This window comes from Nasonia vitripennis, chromosome 4 (assembly GCF_009193385.2).
Source record: "Nasonia vitripennis strain AsymCx chromosome 4, Nvit_psr_1.1, whole genome shotgun sequence".
Classification (NCBI taxonomy): domain Eukaryota; kingdom Metazoa; phylum Arthropoda; class Insecta; order Hymenoptera; family Pteromalidae; genus Nasonia; species Nasonia vitripennis.
The window spans coordinates 29,845,617-29,861,811 of NC_045760.1; the positions used below are offsets into that span (position 1 = coordinate 29,845,617).

The following is a 16,195-nucleotide window of genomic DNA, read 5'->3' on the forward strand; positions in this document are numbered from 1 at the left end:
CAAGGGGCAATAAACTTGCTATCCATACAAAACATAGTTTACTAAATTTCTGTATAAACAACGAAATCAAAAATTGTCAAACAAAATTTTAATAAATGAAAAATGCTGATTTAAAGCAAATTTGAATGACAAAAATCGGATAAGATTTACTCAATGCTTTCACAGTACTAAAATAGGCCAATAATAATCATTATTTATCATTCAAAATTCGTTGGCATCCAATATGTTTGCCTACAAATATTAATTTTATATTATATTATTTCATGAATATTTTTCTTCAAACGCTTTGTTTTCAGCGCATACGAATATGGCATTAAGCACTGGTCGGGAAAATATTTCAAAAGTTCATCCTAAATAAAACCGACTGAAATTCTCTCTGCGCACTCGCCCGATCTACCGACGCTCGCGCGAAGCGTCAGGCAATTAATTAAAGCTTTTGTGCCAAATTTTGGGCCTGATAGAGCGTGTCGCACCGAACTTGTTATTCAATTATATATACCAAAAATCGTTTCTAGGGTTGTTGTTTTATGTATAAGCGTTTTGAAAAAATCATCGTCACGGTAAAAAGTTGAGTTTTGAAAATGTCTACAACTTTTACATTCAACGTTTTTATGTAAAATGTATATAGTCGCAAAGTTTTATAACAAATAATTGGTTTTTAAGCTGTAAACAATCAATTTTGGGCTGTAACCTCGAGTTATAAACGTTTGCATGAATTGATGTTAATAAGAAAAACAGCTGCCAATTCATTAGCACGTAGCTTCCTCCAAATAAATTTATAGGTCCAATAAATAATAATTTTACAGCCCATAATGAGGGGAAGATAATCCGTGAAGGAAGGCTCGAGGATGAGGCTGCCGGTCAAGGGGCAATAAACTTGCTATCCATCCAAAACATAGTTTACTAAATTTCTGTATAAACAACGAAATCAAAAATTGTCAAACAAAATTTTAATAAATGAAAAGTGCTGATTTAAAGCAAATTTGAATGAAAAAAATCGGATAAGATTTACTCAATGCATTCACAGTACTAAAATAGGCCAAAACTAAGCATTTTAAGCATTCGAAGCAGCCGACCAGAGACCAGCACGCCGATTATCTCAAAAATGTCTCTTCTCATTTATAGAAAAACTAATTAATATAAATATAGTATCAATACATTATCAATCACTTGACGCATCGCTACTGATTACTTGGAAGCAAAATTCTTAAATCAGTGGATTGGATTCTGCACCCATCGAATGCCGCGTTAACCTGACTTAAGCCCGTTAGGTTAAAAAAATAATATATATTACGATTAACATTTTCTACGTTTATTAATTACTTAAAAACTATGACTCAAATATTCAAGTTTTTGTATAAAAATAAACATGTGAAAAATGAAAATTTTATTAATAATTTCCAGCACGCCGGCCGTCACAAATAATGTCTCTTTTTTATTTATGAAATAACCAACAAATAAAAATTGCTTACTGTTTATAAATTAATATTTGTAGGCCAACGAATTTTGAACGATAAAAAATGCTTAGTTTTGGCCTATTTTAGTACTGTGAAAGCATTGAGCAAATCATATCCGTTTTTTGTCATTCAAATTTGCTTTAAATCAGCATTTTTCATTTATTAAAATTTTGTTTGACAATTTTTGATTTCGTTGTTTATACAGAAATTTAGTAAACTATGTTTTGTACGGATAGCAAGTTTATTGCCCCTTGACCGGCAGCCTCATCCTCGACCCTTCCTCCGCGGATTACCTTCCCCTCATTATGGGCTGTAAAATCCGAAGAAGGTCTCCAAATTTTTTCACTATGATTTTTCCCGGGTAAATTGTTTCTACCTACACTTCCCCTATGGACGGTTTGGTGGTGGACACCTGGTATACGTGTGTGTGGATGATTGAAGAGGATCTTTGCGAAATGACCGATCGTTGACGAGGATTGGATTCGGTTTTGAGTCTACGACGGTCAGCTTATAAATGTGAAGGAATGTCTCTTTACGATGACGCCTACTTTTCATTGTCATTTTTTCGATAGTACAATAAATTTATTCGCAGCTGTCTTGTAATAAACTTGTTGGGAGTTTATTGGGAGTTGTTAGGAAGGTTCACAATAGGCCTTTTTCGAGCGCCGACGATTACAGTGCCGCTGTATAACCGAAGCTTTTATATCTGACTTTATTGTACACAGCTAGCACATGTTTCACGCATATATACCCACAGCATTTTGCATAATAAACGCGAATCTCACTCGTTATATCTCGTTTCCAAGCAAAATAAATCCATCGTAAACACAACACTCTCATTATAATTATCAGTTAATTCTAAAGTACACGTTTACACGGCACTTTATATTAAAAAATCACATGCTTTTGTTCACAGGTCTTTTCCACAACATAGTGCTGCTGAGCGGCTCCGCACTGAGTCCATGGGCTTCGATACACGATCCAAACGATCTGCGGGTTCAGGTCGCCAAACAGCTCGACTGCCGACACGAGAACGACGAGGATATCGCCGAGTGCCTCAGGGCTGTCTCCCTCGAAGCTCTGCTCGGCGTCGAGCTTAACGAAATCAAGTACGCGAGTACAGGCTTTAATTTTTTACAATATTATACTTTGAATTTGTTAATACACAAGCGACAACCTCACTATACCATTATTCTTACATTATCTCGTCCTTTGTTCGCTACTGCTATATAGCACATGCGCGCGCGCATTATCCATATTATACTGGCAAAAAGTTTCGTGAAAAGATAACGAGTCGCGAGAGAGGGACAGGTAAATCTGATTACGAGAGACTTAACTCAGTTTGAGGATAAAGAATTTTTCATTAAATTAAGAACGGCCTTTTCACCCTGCGCTTCTGCACTTTACCCTCTCTCGCACAAAGGTGTCTCGAGTTTAAGTACTTCCCGCCCGTTAGCTGCGCTGCGCGCAATCTTTTTCCCGCGCGTAATCTGCGAAATTTTCAAAAATTTCGAACCCACCTCCGGGTGCAGTGCAACAATAACAATAACAGCAACCACCGAACAAAGCTGCAGTGTATATAGGGGGTAAAATTCAAAGGGATAATTTACATTTGATATGCCCGCAGATTCATGCCGAGCATCGGTCCGAGTGTGCCGGTGGACGGTAGTCATCCGGATCCGGGTCTGGACATGGAACGGCTGAGCGACGCGTTCATCAAGGTCCCTTTGATCCTCGGTGTCTCGACCGCCGAGTCCTATCTCGACTTCAACGCTAACGACATCCAGTACGGCTTCGAAGAGGACCAGCGTAATCGCGTACTGCGGACCTTCATACGCAACGCTTACGTCTACCATTTGAACGAGATATTCAGCGCGGTGAGAAACGAGTACACCGACTGGGACAAGCCCGTACTGCATCCCATCAACATACGCGAGTCGACTATGGAGGCACTTAGCGACGGTCACACGGTTGCTCCACTCATGAGGATAGCCTTTTATCACGCCAGACGAGGCGCCAGCACGTACTTCTTTCATTTCAATTACCAGACCAAGGACAGCGATTATCCCCAGGTGAGCTTTGCTGAAAGCAAAAGATGCAAAAGTCGAAAATAACGTCTTGGATGCATTTCAAAGAGAAGCGCTTGTGCAAAATTCAATAATTTCGACTTCAAAGGCGGCCCCCTGGAAACATTAGCGAGTGTAAGCTCCATTGTCTGGGCAATTTATGAAAAGGAACATTGAAAACCACGAGCTCGTCCTCTCTCTCTCTCTCTCCTGTGTCTTTTTACTAGAAAGAAAGAGAGAGAGAGAGAGAGAGAGAGAGAGAGAGAGGGGGAGAAGCCAAGCGAGCTTTCTTTAGCAGGCACACGTGCGCGCGGACGAAGAAAAAAAGAGGAGCCTCGAGTGTAGAAAGCGAGTAGGTTGAAGTTTGCCCCTTCCGGACCAGACAGCCGGAGGTAGAGACGACCTTTTGTGATATTCCTCGGAGTATCTTTCACCGACGTCGCGTGTACCTCTTCCTCGCAATTTCGCGATATTTTTTCAGCGCGTATACCTCCGGAGGAACTTTGCAATTTTTAAGAGATGTGCCCCGATCGTTCATTTTATATTTTACATCCATCAAGCATAAACATTATTTATAAAGAATACAACGCGCAACAGTACAGCTCACGCTCTCTCATCGTAATAGAGAATTACGCGCAGAGGCTAAAACTCCCGTCCGCGCGGATAGAAAGTATTATAAAGTCAGGGCTTTAGATTTTATAAAATTAAAATCTCGTCGGACACACTCGGCCGCGACGAGTAAACAGGGCTAGATTTTTGAAAGTTTGCTATTTAATTAGAACGGATTTGGAGGCGGAGCGCTGCGCCATACAGCTAAAAAGGAACGACGACGACGTGACGGGAGGAGAAATGAGAAAACACAGAAAGAGGCTCTCTGAAACACAAAACTTCTGAAAGCAAATTTCTTTCCCCAATTATAATACCGCGCACGGCTCTCGATGACAAAGAGGCCGAGAACGTCGAGTAGGATCTCTTTTTTAATTAAGATAAGAAGAAAAACGCGCGCATGACGATTCACTCGTTATAATGTAGAAAAAATTAAACTTTCTTTAAAATTCAACGTAGTTTATTTGAATAATTTATCAGACATTATCTCTGTTTTATCGATCGCGCGCTGAGTAACGGAATTTATTAATAAACTACGATGTGGCGTGTAACAGAAAATGTAAACTCACTTATATACCCCCCGTAATGCTTTTAAGGCCCTGTAATACAGAAAGTTCAAAGTCGGTACATCAACGCTAACCGCAAAAATAACTCAACGGCGAATAGTCGAGCGTAAAACTTCTAACGATAGTTTTTCCAATTTATTGAACAATGTAAATGCCGCGAAATTTGAATCGGATTAAACGAAGCTTCGAAAAAGATCGAACATTTTTCGTAAAACTCTCGTGTATCGGATTTTTTCGTTCATTTTTACAATAACAAATCCGTCAAGCGCCTATACGCAAAAAAATCATACCTGCACAGATCAAACAAAAAATTCAAACTGCACACAGCCCACATAAAAATAAAATCTCTATATGAATCTAACGAACACGTTTTCTCTCGCAGAGACTGGGCAGCGTCCGAGGCGAAGCCATCCCCTACATATTCGGTCTGCCGCTGATCTCCGGCGGTCGATTCTTTCCCCAGAACTACTCCCGAGCCGATCAGGGCGTAGCCGAAGCTGTCCTTACGTTCTTCACCAACTTCGCCAAGACTGGCAATCCGAACGAGCCGCACAACATCGAATCCGTGGACTACGGCACCATCAAGGAGAAGACTCGCTATCGAGGACTCACCTGGGAGAAATACGAGACCGGGACCCAGCAGTATCTCACCATTGGTATATCATTCGCGAATTGTAATTTGTAATGTATATGGAAACTGCTGCGTGTGCGAGGCTGGCGATTAAATGATTTACGAGCCAGGGCTGCGCGACGCTCTCGTGAGATGTTTCAATTAATCTCGATTTTGATGCGAGGCTAATATTTATGGTTATTGCGCGCTCATTTCGTATGCGATTTAAGCTGCGTTTATACCTTGCGTTTATGCGTTCGGCGATGTTTTACGATTCTGCGGTGTGAAGCTTCGTTTTATTTTTTGCGCTTCTTATTTTAACTGGATCGCAGTGGATTTTTAGAATAATATAATCTTCTTAAAGTTCAAAGAAGCTTTGAGTATTAGGCTGTTATAATACGACGAATTTTAAAAAGAGAGAAACGTATATAAAAGCTGCTTTTCTATAGAGAGCTTAATAAATCAAATTGATGAAAGGTTAAACTTACGAAAGAACGTCTTCCCCAGCTCTGAAGCCGAAGATGAAGAATCATTATCGGGGGCATAAAATGGCCGTGTGGCTGAACCTCATTCCTCAACTTCATCAGCCTGGCGATGACGTTTCCATGAGGCATCACCATTTCCGAGAGAAAGGCGATCTTTTTTACGCGGGTGAGTAAGACGTCGGAGAAAAACTTTTCCTCTTTTTTTCTCGCCTCGAATTAGACCGCAGAATCGTAGAGTAAATTTACGAAAAACCAACGAATTCGCAGGGCCAGTTCGCGACGAGTGGTACACCCCGCTGCCACTGCCAGGAACGACCCGGACAAGCTCCTCGTCGACGACGGCTTGCGCGACGACGAGCAACGCCGACGAGGAGTCGGCCCTCGCGGCGGCCGGTACTCAGAACATCAACGCCATCATCGACGAGAGCAAGGACGACGCTGAGCTTCTCCAGCGACTGGCTTCCCGGCATTACTACAGCACGACCACAGCCCTGGCCATAACCGTAGGGGTCGGCTGCATCCTCCTCGTCCTCAACATGCTCATATTCGCCGGGATTTACTATCAGCGCGATCGGGACAAGAAGAGAGCTGCCATGGCCTGTGCGTCGAACAATGGACAGGAGAGTTTGGCCATGAGCAGCAGATCGCCCACTAAACCGCAGGAGAACAATCCGAGATCCTCGCAGGAACCTCCGCCCAGCTACACGACACTGCCCAAGAGTCCGTCGTCTATTCAGGTGGGCTACTGGCGACCACTTCTATACAATGTGTTTATGAGATACTATAAAAAAGCAGAGTCAGAGCCAATCAGTGTTCGAATTCTCGTAGCTGCTATATCCATCGGAATTCGGATTTTATCAGAGTATAGGCAAAGTTGGCAGTAAAAGTATCGAAAACTATTGCAGGCAAATATTTTTTTATCCGCGAAAAATTTCGTTCGAGCGAAATTCATAACATATACAATTTTTATACAAAATAACGATCTAACAACGCCGACTCTTTCAGGATCACATGCAAGACTCCTGCCTGCAGGACCAGCTGGATCGCAACCGCTTGAAGACGGCGACGTTAACCCGGAGCGGCAGCGGCCAAAAAGATCACCCAATGCCACCTCGACCTCCTCAGAGGACCTCGAGCTCGCTAAGCACAGTCGCCGGAAGCACGAGCGGAAGTGTCAAGAAACGCGTTCAAATCCAAGAGATCACTGTATAGCATTAGTGGTCGCCCCCTGAGGGCACCGTCGCGCGCGCGAAACGCGTTACCTTCGTCAATTCTCAGGACGCGATCGTCGAGTCGCAGTTCTGAAGTATTATATACTACTATACACACGCTTATAAGTATATACGAAGGTACGACACACGCGAACCCAGCGCTATTTTCGTAAGCACGACGGCGGACAACATTTTTGTTTTCTGCGCGAAGGATTGCGACTGTGGCTTCCGGATGATGATGATGGTTGGGCGCAACGTTTGTTTTCGAGGTGTATACAATTACATACTCTACATTGTCTGACATGTATATTTGATGCGTTAGGATTTACCACGTTTTGATGAATCACATCATGTCTACTACGAAATTACACATGACGAGCGAGTGCGTAGGATATGTTCTCGAATTGCCGACACACGATATCTGCGCACGTTATACGGCGCAACCAGGGATATATTGCAGTTTATGATTAATCTCGCGAGAAGCGATGGCTATGAAGCTCAACGTTAATAAAAGAAAAGGACATTCAATTTTGATGATTCTGAAGTAGCGAACGAACGAACGAGGAACATATTTATTGTGTATAAACAAAGTATTAATTGTAAGTGCCGAGACATACCGATTATGCGGGCTTTTCAATCGGATATATATGTATATGAAATATAAGTATACCGCCGCTTGTAAAATTGCATTTTAACGAGTTTCGTTTTACGTTTGATAGATGAATTTATGAATTTTAGTAACACTGTTATTTAATACCCTAGTCTGTAAAATATTTAAAGCGTTGATTAATTGTATTTATTAGAGTTGATAAAATATTTGAAATAGACGAAGGAAATATATAAATGACAAATCAGTTCCAATCGAGAGAAGCACACCGGATAAATTTGTACATTTCTCATAGAGACACTTTTGCGTGTTGATATAAGAGGCCACGCGTTATAAATATTAGCTACTCCATTTTTCTACTCATGAATGAATTTTTATTCTTTTGAATCAACGAAGATCTTAAAAAAAAAAACATGCTTTATCTTCGAGTTACACACGAAACTTGCGCGCGATGTCCTTCGAGCTGTACATTGCTAATTAATCTAGTAAGCATCATCACGTTAATACCAAGCGAAAATCACGTTAACCTTTGCCGTGTGATAAAAATAAAATACTACGACAATTTTTAAACGAAATAACAAAATAACATTAAGAACGAAATTTTTCGTCAGCTCGATCACGCGCATCGAACGTTTCTCATTAAATTGTAAGGTAGTTTCTTTTCAAAAGTATGACACACACACACACACGTATATAAATATATAAATAAAAGTGTTGCGAAACGAAAACACTTATTTTAAAAATTTCTTTTGAGAAAAGACCAACCAAAGAGACTTGCACTTTTCATAGTTAATGTATGCCTAATTCATTATACTAGGACTATAGTGCGTAACGAAAATCGTGAAAGATGTCAAAAGCGGTTAGTAAGAGAAATCACGGAGAACTACTAAAAGTAAACTGTTCGTTGCCGGTGCTTGATTGAACAATTGTAAAAGGCGGAGATGAAGCGTTCCATCTTCAACCTTGTTAGTTATCTAGTCTCATCCATTTGTATATTTCATTGTGAAACAATAAAAAGCGATTTATAAGTAACTATACGTTTTCAAGTTTCTCATATCCTAACCAGGCTTATTAATCATAGAATGTAATCTTCATTTAATATAAATATATAATTCGAGTCTTTATTCGATCAAAATGATTTATGTTCATGATATTCAAAAATCAATAGTTGCTTTTATACCTCTAAAGATAAAATTAATCTATAAAATGTATATTCATAATATGCATTTACAAATCATCTCAATAGCAATAACTATCAAAATTCATATATTAAGATATCTCGTCAAAGAAACTGGAAGTGTAGACTTTAACTTATTGTCTAGGTTATTTCTGAGTTTCCATAACAAAGTTGGAGAGTACTTAAACTGCCATATACCATTTCTCTTTCTTTCTGCCCACTTTTGAGCAAGTTGTAGAGATCTTTGATAACCCTTTAATTCCTTGTCTTCTAATGAAACAGGTATTTCTTGTACAGTGCCAAATCCTACTTTAACCAGTTCCTTTCCAACAGAAAAAGTTTCCTAAAAAATAACATTGGTTTATCAGTTAATGGTTTCACTGTAAATTATTTGTAGTATATCGAATTCAGCATCAACCACTTACCTTATCTTTTTGAGGCACCATTACTATACAAGTAAGAAACTGGTTTTCAACAGTTATTGGTAAAAGCGTGATTTTCTGACCCTTAACCACTGCTTGCAACCAACTGAGACCTGAAATTTCAATATAAATTCTCAATCAACTTTCCCATGTACATGCATATATTTTGAGTTTGACCTTGATATAACATACCATTTCCAGTTATATTGACTCCGGCTATTTTTACAGGTAGATATTTTGGCGTTCCTAATCTAGGTAAAGGAACTAACGGTTTATGATCTACTAAGAGATATGGCTGATCAGCTGGTTCAACATTCTTAACGACACCTTCCAGTAAAACTTTCTTCTTAAAAAAATGACGAGGCACATCAGAGGGACTAGTAAACCTAGCAAACTGTACAAAACCACATGCAGTCCACGTTTAAAACAAAATAGAGAAAATTAATTTTTTGTCAAAAATCAATATTGTCAATAAAAATTACATAACTTGCAAGATATACAAACCGGTCTTATTCTGTACAACGCAGTCAACAATCCAACACCCGCAATCCCATAAGTAATAATCTAGGAAAGAACAGGTAAAAATATTAGAAAATGTTCTATTCTGATAAATAGGCAAAAGTATTTATAATCAAAACAAACATAAGAAATACCTCTTCTCCTCTGGTATCATGTTCCATAAAACTTGCGAATTTATCAAAAAGATTACTCGGTTTATCATCTTCCATTTTCACAATTCACTTGCTAACAGAATCTTAAAGATAGGAGATCTTGTTTATAAAAATAAGTATGATATAATTTTTCGTATTTTCATAGTTTTACACGGCAATAAGTATACGTGTGTCACATGCCGCGTTCGTTGTCGTTGGAAGACATTTCTGCTCCCAATTTTAGCATAACATAACCTCTATACATAGAATATCGTTACGAAAGTTTGACAGAGGATCAACAAGGTCAAGGCAAGTGATTTCAAAAAGTGTAAATTGGAAGGTGAAAATTTCACTCATGAACATCAGTAATCTCAATTTTTCACCGTGAAAGTGTGAAAAATGCAATTCGCATCTTTTTATTTCAATAATCGGAATAATAGCTGCACGAAATGAAATAGTTGAAATGGTAAAACTATATTATTTTTAAAATTTAAACTATTTAACACTGTAAAAATCAAACGTCTTCATAAAAAATTGAATTAATTAAACGCATTTTCAGCATCATTTGCCAATTTCAAAATTCAAAATCGAACACTTCCATCGATGTCGGCAACTTCAGGCATGATAATGTCCATTTTAAACCGTCGCCAACTTCATACAGATCGAGATTGAAAACACGACGAGGATAAGCGAGTCGGTGTTTCGGTTTATTTTTCTGTCGGTTAAATAAGTGATTTTTCTCAAAGTCATCGATGATTTTATAGTACAATCAGGAGAAAGGATAATGAAAACAATGGCTCACCATTACGTGGTAACGGCTCACAAGCCAACGGCAGTCACGGCTTGCGTGACCGGTAAGTTAACCTGCTTTTTTGTGGCTCGCGCTCGAAAGACGGCCCTCGCGCGTGCCTTGAAGCCTCCAATTTGGCCCTAATTTTATATTTTCTATGTCAAGGCAATTTCACGTCACCCACCGATCTGAATCTGATTTTGGCGAAAAACATGAGGCTCGAGATCTACCTTGTGACCCCTGAAGGGCTTCGTCCACTCAAAGAAGTTGGCATATATGGCAAAATTGCTGTAGTCAAATTTTTCAGACCACAAGTTAGTCAACGATGATTTTTTTTCTCTTACATGATTTTACAGCTTCATTGACATTTGTTTGGTTCATTAATCCATGTTACAGCACGAAAAGAAAGACTTGCTCTTTTTGTTAACTACGCGTTATAATGCAATGATCTTGGAGTGCGTAGGAGAAGGAGAAGATATTGAAATAATTACAAAAGCTCATGGCAATGTAGCCGATAGAATTGGGAAGGCTTCCGAGACTGGAATCAAAGCTGTAATTGATCCCAAAGCAAGGGTCATTGGCTTACGACTTTACGATGGTTTGTTTAAAATTATTCCGCTTGACAAAGATAATCCAGAATTAAAAGCATCCTCTATACGCATGGATGAGCAAAACGTAATTACTCTAAAATTAATTCAATGTTTTCCAGTATGAACTATTGATCATTATTAATTAACAATTCTATTATTGTAATTCAAGGTCCAGGATGTTAACTTTTTACATGGTTGTACAAATCCAACTTTGATCCTAATTCATCAAGATATCAATGGAAGGCATGTCAAAACTCATGAAATTTCATTGAGGGATAAGGAATTTGTTAAAATTCCATGGAGACAAGATAATGTTGAAAGAGAAGCCATGATGGTTATTCCAGTTCCATCACCTATTTGTGGAGCTATCATCATTGGCCAAGAAAGTATTTTATACCATGATGGTACTACTTACGTAACAGTAGTACCACCAATTATCAAACAAAGCACCATCTCATGTTATGCTAAAGTAGACAATCAAGGGCTTCGTTATCTATTAGGAGACTTGGCTGGACATTTATTTATGCTGTTTTTGGAGCAAGATAAGAAAGCAGATGGCTCCATGGTAATAAAGGACTTAAAAGTTGAATTACTTGGAGAAGTCAGTATTCCGGAATGCATAACATACTTGGACAATGGAGTAATCTTCATTGGGAGTCGGTTGGGTGATTCTCAGTTGATAAAGCTGAATACCAAGCCTGATGAAAATGGTTCCTACTGCAGCACCATGGAAACTTTTACCAATCTTGCCCCAATAGTAGACATGGCTGTTGTGGATCTCGAGAGACAAGGCCAAGGACAAATAGTCACTTGCTCTGGAGCTTTTAAAGAAGGATCCTTGAGAATAATAAGAAATGGAATCGGCATTCAAGAGCACGCGAGTATTGACCTGCCTGGAATAAAAGGAATGTGGGCCTTGAAAGTCGATAGTGTTAACTTCGACAATACTCTGGTATTATCATTTGTTGGACAAACGAGAATTTTAATGTTGAATGGTGAGGAAGTAGAAGAAACTGAAATACCTGGTTTCGTTGCCGACGAACAAACGTTTCACACCGGCAATGTCACCAATGACGTAATTATTCAAATCACACCTACATCTGCTAGATTAATCTCTAATAAGAGCAGTTCTGTCATCTCTGAATGGGAGCCTGATAATAAAAGAACCATCAGTGTTGTAGCATGCAATGGCACTCAGGTACTGTGCGCAACAGGAAACGATTTGTTCTATTTGGAAATAAATGATAATCAGATAGTCTCAAAAGGTTACACTACTCTTCAGCATGAGGTGGCATGTGTTGACATCTCCCCATTAGATGGAAGCAGCGAGGCAAAGATTGTCGCTGTTGGTTTGTGGACAGATATTTCTGTCCGTATATTAACTTTACCAAAACTAGAGGAAATAAACAAAGAATTGCTTGGTGGTGAAATAATTCCCAGGTCCATATTAATGACTTGCTTTGAAGGCAATACGTATCTTCTGTGCGCATTGGGAGATGGAAGCATGTATTACTTTACATTGAACAAACAGAATGGAATGCTAGCCGATAAAAAGAAAGTTACTCTTGGTACCCAACCAACGGTCTTGAGAACTTTTAGATCTCTTTCGACAACAAATGTTTTTGCCTGCTCTGATAGGCCGACAGTTATTTACAGCTCTAATCATAAGCTTGTATTCAGTAATGTTAACTTGAAAGAAGTCAATCACATGTGCTCTTTAAATGCAGAATCCTATTCAGACAGTTTAGCCCTTGCAACAGATAATACAGGTAATTAACCAATACCTCGTTTACTCAACTATTTTCAAATCACTATTAACCATTTATTTATTTATTTGTTTATTTTTTTTTTTTGCAGTCACTATTGGAACGATTGATGAAATACAAAAGCTCCATATAAGAACTGTACCTCTGTATGAATCGCCGAGAAGAATCGCGTACCAGGAAAGCACTCAAACTTTTGGAGTAATCACTATGCGCGTGGATATTCAAGAAAGCAATGGCGTTAATATTGCCAGACCATCGGCTTCGACGCAAGCTGCTTCTATATCGAATAGCAATCACATTCCAACGCACAATAAACCCTCCAATACAGCGAGTGAAATAGGACAAGAAGTTGAAATTCACAATTTACTAATTGTGGATCAGCATACCTTTGAAGTACTTCATGCTCATACTTTGGTACCGACTGAATACGCAATGTCTTTAATTTCTACAAAATTAGGTGAAGATCCAACTCCGTATTACATTGTTGGTACAGCTATGATTAATCCTGATGAGTCGGAGCCCAAATCGGGCAGGATTTTACTGTATCATTGGAATGACGGAAAACTAACACAAGTATGAAAATATTTTGTTATCTATTAATGATTCTAATTTTTAAAAACGTATGGATTTTAAAATGTTTTTTTTTTCTAGGTTGCTGAAAAAGAAATCAAAGGTTCATGTTATTCCTTAGTTGAATTTAACGGTAAACTTTTGGCTAGTATTAACAGCACAGTCAGATTATTCGAATGGACTGCAGAAAAAGAGTTGAGGCTAGAATGCAGTCACTTCAATAATATCATAGCTTTATACTTGAAAACAAAAGGCGATTTCGTACTTGTGGGAGATTTGATGAGATCGGTAACTTTACTTCAATACAAGACTATGGAAGGAAGCTTTGAAGAAATTGCCAGGGATTACAATCCTAATTGGATGACATCCATCGAAATTTTGGATGACGACACTTTCTTAGGAGCCGAAAATTGTTTCAATCTTTTCGTTTGTCAAAAAGACAGGTGAGAAGCTAATGGTTATTTTTCTCTTAGTGATCAAATTAATGTAAATTACTAAATTTGTCGTTTGTATACAGTGCTGCCACATCTGAGGAAGAAAGGCAACAAATGCAAGAGGTTGGTCAGTTCCATTTAGGTGACATGGTAAACGTTTTTAGACATGGATCTTTAGTCATGCAACATTTGGGTGAATCAAGCACTCCGACTCACGGTTGTGTGCTTTTCGGCACTGTATGTGGTGCCATTGGTTTGGTAACACAAATCCCATCGACGTTTTATGAATTCCTTCGTAATTTGGAAGACAGACTAACATCCGTAATAAAAAGTGTGGGCAAAATTGAACACAACTTCTGGAGAAGTTTCAATACAGATTTAAAGATAGAGCAATGTGAAGGATTCATCGATGGAGATTTGATTGAGAGTTTCTTGGATTTGAGCCATGAAAAAATGGCCGAAGTCGCTATGGGTATAGTGGTAAGTTTATGCTTATTCATATAAAGTCTTGATTACTCGTTCTCGCTTACTTTTGAGATAAATTTACGTTAATCTTTCGTGTTTTAGATTGATGACGGCAGCGGCATGAAAAAGGAAGCAACGGTCGATGACTTGGTTAAGATTGTTGAAGACCTTACAAGGATACACTAAATTTTAATTACAAATTGCTTTTTTAATTAATTTCTCAAAAATGTGTAACATTGCGATTATATATGCGACGAGGGTATGTACTTTGATTCTAGTGTTGAGCACGCAGTCCTCGCATACAAGTACTCATAAATTATGTAAATATGTAAGAGTCGGCAACGCTAATTATTATATATAATTCATTCGAAATCATGATGAACTGTGACAAAAAGCCAATATTCACACTTTGTAAAGTAAAATTCGTATCTTTGTAAGTTCAGTGTGAATTGTAAGATCTCGCTATATGGAGATTCTTCCTTTGGTTTATTCTGAACGTTTTTTTTTTTTTTAACTTTATTGTGTAGTCTAAGACAAAATCGATAAATGAAAATATATAGATTTTCAAAAACACAATACTATTGTACAAATATTCCGAACTTCATTAGCGACGACTTGCATTAGCCAGGGTGACAGGGTCAAAAAGCCATTCTCTTAGCTTATCCACACCTTGTCCCGTAACTCCACTTGCTTCGATAACAGTGATTTCCTGGCGCACTTCCTTCTGAAGTCGAGAGAAATTCAACATCAGCAGCGCTTCGTTCCTCATTTGACGATAGGACAGATCCATCTTTGTTAAGATTAAAGCAAATTTTGCTAACGCAAGTTTAGGTTCCACTAGTAACGAGTATAACAAAACTCCAGCAGCACTTATTTGGCACAGATTGCTGGTATCCACAACGTATATCACCTTGTAAACCTAAAAAATTAATGCTCGTTTATAAAGATAGCCTATCATAGGAAATCAAAACTTTTCAAAGTAAAAAAAGCAATTACCCTGTCAAGATGATGTCTCCAAATCGGTGCCATGCTACCTCCGATTTCTCGTATGACAAGTTCAAAGTGTCTATCGGAATTGCGTACATTAAAAAGGTTGATACCATTAGTCTGGACAGTTGAATTAGCCTCATCTATACTGTCTCCACGAAGATTTTTCAAAAGAAGAGTTTTTCCGGACTTCATTGGGCCCAAACATAGGCACATTTTTACGCGGCTCTTCTACTCAGAATATTGATTAACTACTTGGTTTACCATGCCAACAATATCTTGTGATCGAATACCATCCAAAATGAAATATTATCGATCGAGTAACGCTTTTTTATGTTATTTATTTATAAAGGTTTTATAATCGGACAAATAATAATAGACCAAGGATATTAAAAAATTATTTTTTGTTTTCCAATTATAAATTAACGCCTAATTATTATTTGATTCTACTCATAAATATTAATAAAACTGATATAAAAATGTAATTCTATACTGTAAATATTGGCTTAACTTGTCAAATAACGAACATTTTTTTATAAATTTAATATCGATTTGAAAGTCTCGAACTATTCATGTTTATAAAAAACCTTAACAAGAAAAATGTTATTATATAAAACTCGAAAATTCTACATTAAATTCTATGAGTTTTAATTTACGCAATGCATATATTTGAAAAGTTGTACATTTGTATTATCTTATTCCAAAAATTCAGAATATTAATTTCCATCGCATACCC

General features: G+C 38.1%; 4 protein-coding genes across 4 annotated transcripts in view; 2 read left to right on the plus strand and 2 right to left on the minus strand.

Annotated features, from left to right (window-relative positions):
- Positions 1-8,640, plus strand: part of LOC100123248 (neuroligin 5) — a 101,911-nt gene extending 93,271 nt beyond the window's left edge. The window contains exons 6-11 of the mRNA XM_008216641.3: positions 2,374-2,566; positions 3,085-3,529; positions 5,078-5,351; positions 5,813-5,956; positions 6,058-6,527; positions 6,796-8,640. Of these exons, the coding sequence (XP_008214863.1) occupies positions 2,374-2,566; positions 3,085-3,529; positions 5,078-5,351; positions 5,813-5,956; positions 6,058-6,527; positions 6,796-7,002 (1,733 nt within the window). The 3' untranslated portion in view covers positions 7,003-8,640. The remainder of the gene's footprint in view (positions 1-2,373; positions 2,567-3,084; positions 3,530-5,077; positions 5,352-5,812; positions 5,957-6,057; positions 6,528-6,795) is intronic.
- Positions 8,641-8,702: 62 nt separating this feature from the next.
- LOC100123240 (protein C3orf33 homolog) lies at positions 8,703-10,451 on the minus strand. Its single transcript, XM_001606801.6, has 5 exons — positions 9,861-10,451; positions 9,712-9,771; positions 9,400-9,601; positions 9,211-9,320; positions 8,703-9,128 (listed from the first exon to the last, which is right to left on the minus strand). Exons 1-5 carry the CDS (start codon positions 9,933-9,935, stop codon positions 8,871-8,873), a joined length of 705 nt encoding a protein of 234 aa, XP_001606851.1. The 5' UTR covers positions 9,936-10,451; the 3' UTR covers positions 8,703-8,870.
- On the plus strand, positions 10,064-15,048 carry LOC100114761 (DNA damage-binding protein 1). Its single transcript, XM_001607693.6, has 9 exons — positions 10,064-10,323; positions 10,417-10,711; positions 10,813-10,961; positions 11,044-11,322; positions 11,407-13,006; positions 13,095-13,576; positions 13,655-14,016; positions 14,091-14,487; positions 14,575-15,048. Exons 2-9 carry the CDS (start codon positions 10,642-10,644, stop codon positions 14,656-14,658), a joined length of 3,423 nt encoding a protein of 1,140 aa, XP_001607743.2. The 5' UTR covers positions 10,064-10,323; positions 10,417-10,641; the 3' UTR covers positions 14,659-15,048.
- LOC100123231 (ADP-ribosylation factor-like protein 16) lies at positions 14,965-15,874 on the minus strand. The gene is made up of 2 exons (XM_001606790.5): positions 15,469-15,874; positions 14,965-15,391 (listed from the first exon to the last, which is right to left on the minus strand). The coding sequence occupies exons 1-2, from the start codon at positions 15,673-15,675 to the stop codon at positions 15,077-15,079; spliced, it is 522 nt and encodes a 173-aa protein (XP_001606840.1). The 5' UTR covers positions 15,676-15,874; the 3' UTR covers positions 14,965-15,076.
- Between the last annotated feature and the right edge of the window lie 321 nt (positions 15,875-16,195).

Excerpts from the sequence above, each read along its gene's own strand:
- LOC100123240 (XM_001606801.6), bottom strand. The coding sequence starts at position 9,935 with ATGGAAGATGATAAACCGAGTAATCTTTTTGATAAATTCGCAAGTTTT. Across the intron at positions 9,772-9,860 it reads ATGATACCAGAGGAGAAGAG|ATTATTACTTATGGGATTGC; the intron begins GTATTTCTTATG and ends GTTCTTTCCTAG. Across the intron at positions 9,129-9,210 it reads TGGTGCCTCAAAAAGATAAG|GAAACTTTTTCTGTTGGAAA; the intron begins GTAAGTGGTTGA and ends GTTATTTTTTAG.
- LOC100114761 (XM_001607693.6), top strand. The coding sequence starts at position 10,642 with ATGAAAACAATGGCTCACCATTACGTGGTAACGGCTCACAAGCCAACG. Across the intron at positions 13,007-13,094 it reads CCTTGCAACAGATAATACAG|TCACTATTGGAACGATTGAT; the intron begins GTAATTAACCAA and ends TTTTTTTTGCAG. Across the intron at positions 14,017-14,090 it reads TTCGTTTGTCAAAAAGACAG|TGCTGCCACATCTGAGGAAG; the intron begins GTGAGAAGCTAA and ends GTTTGTATACAG.
- LOC100123231 (XM_001606790.5), bottom strand. The coding sequence starts at position 15,675 with ATGTGCCTATGTTTGGGCCCAATGAAGTCCGGAAAAACTCTTCTTTTG. Across the intron at positions 15,392-15,468 it reads GGAGACATCATCTTGACAGG|GTTTACAAGGTGATATACGT; the intron begins GTAATTGCTTTT and ends TTAATTTTTTAG.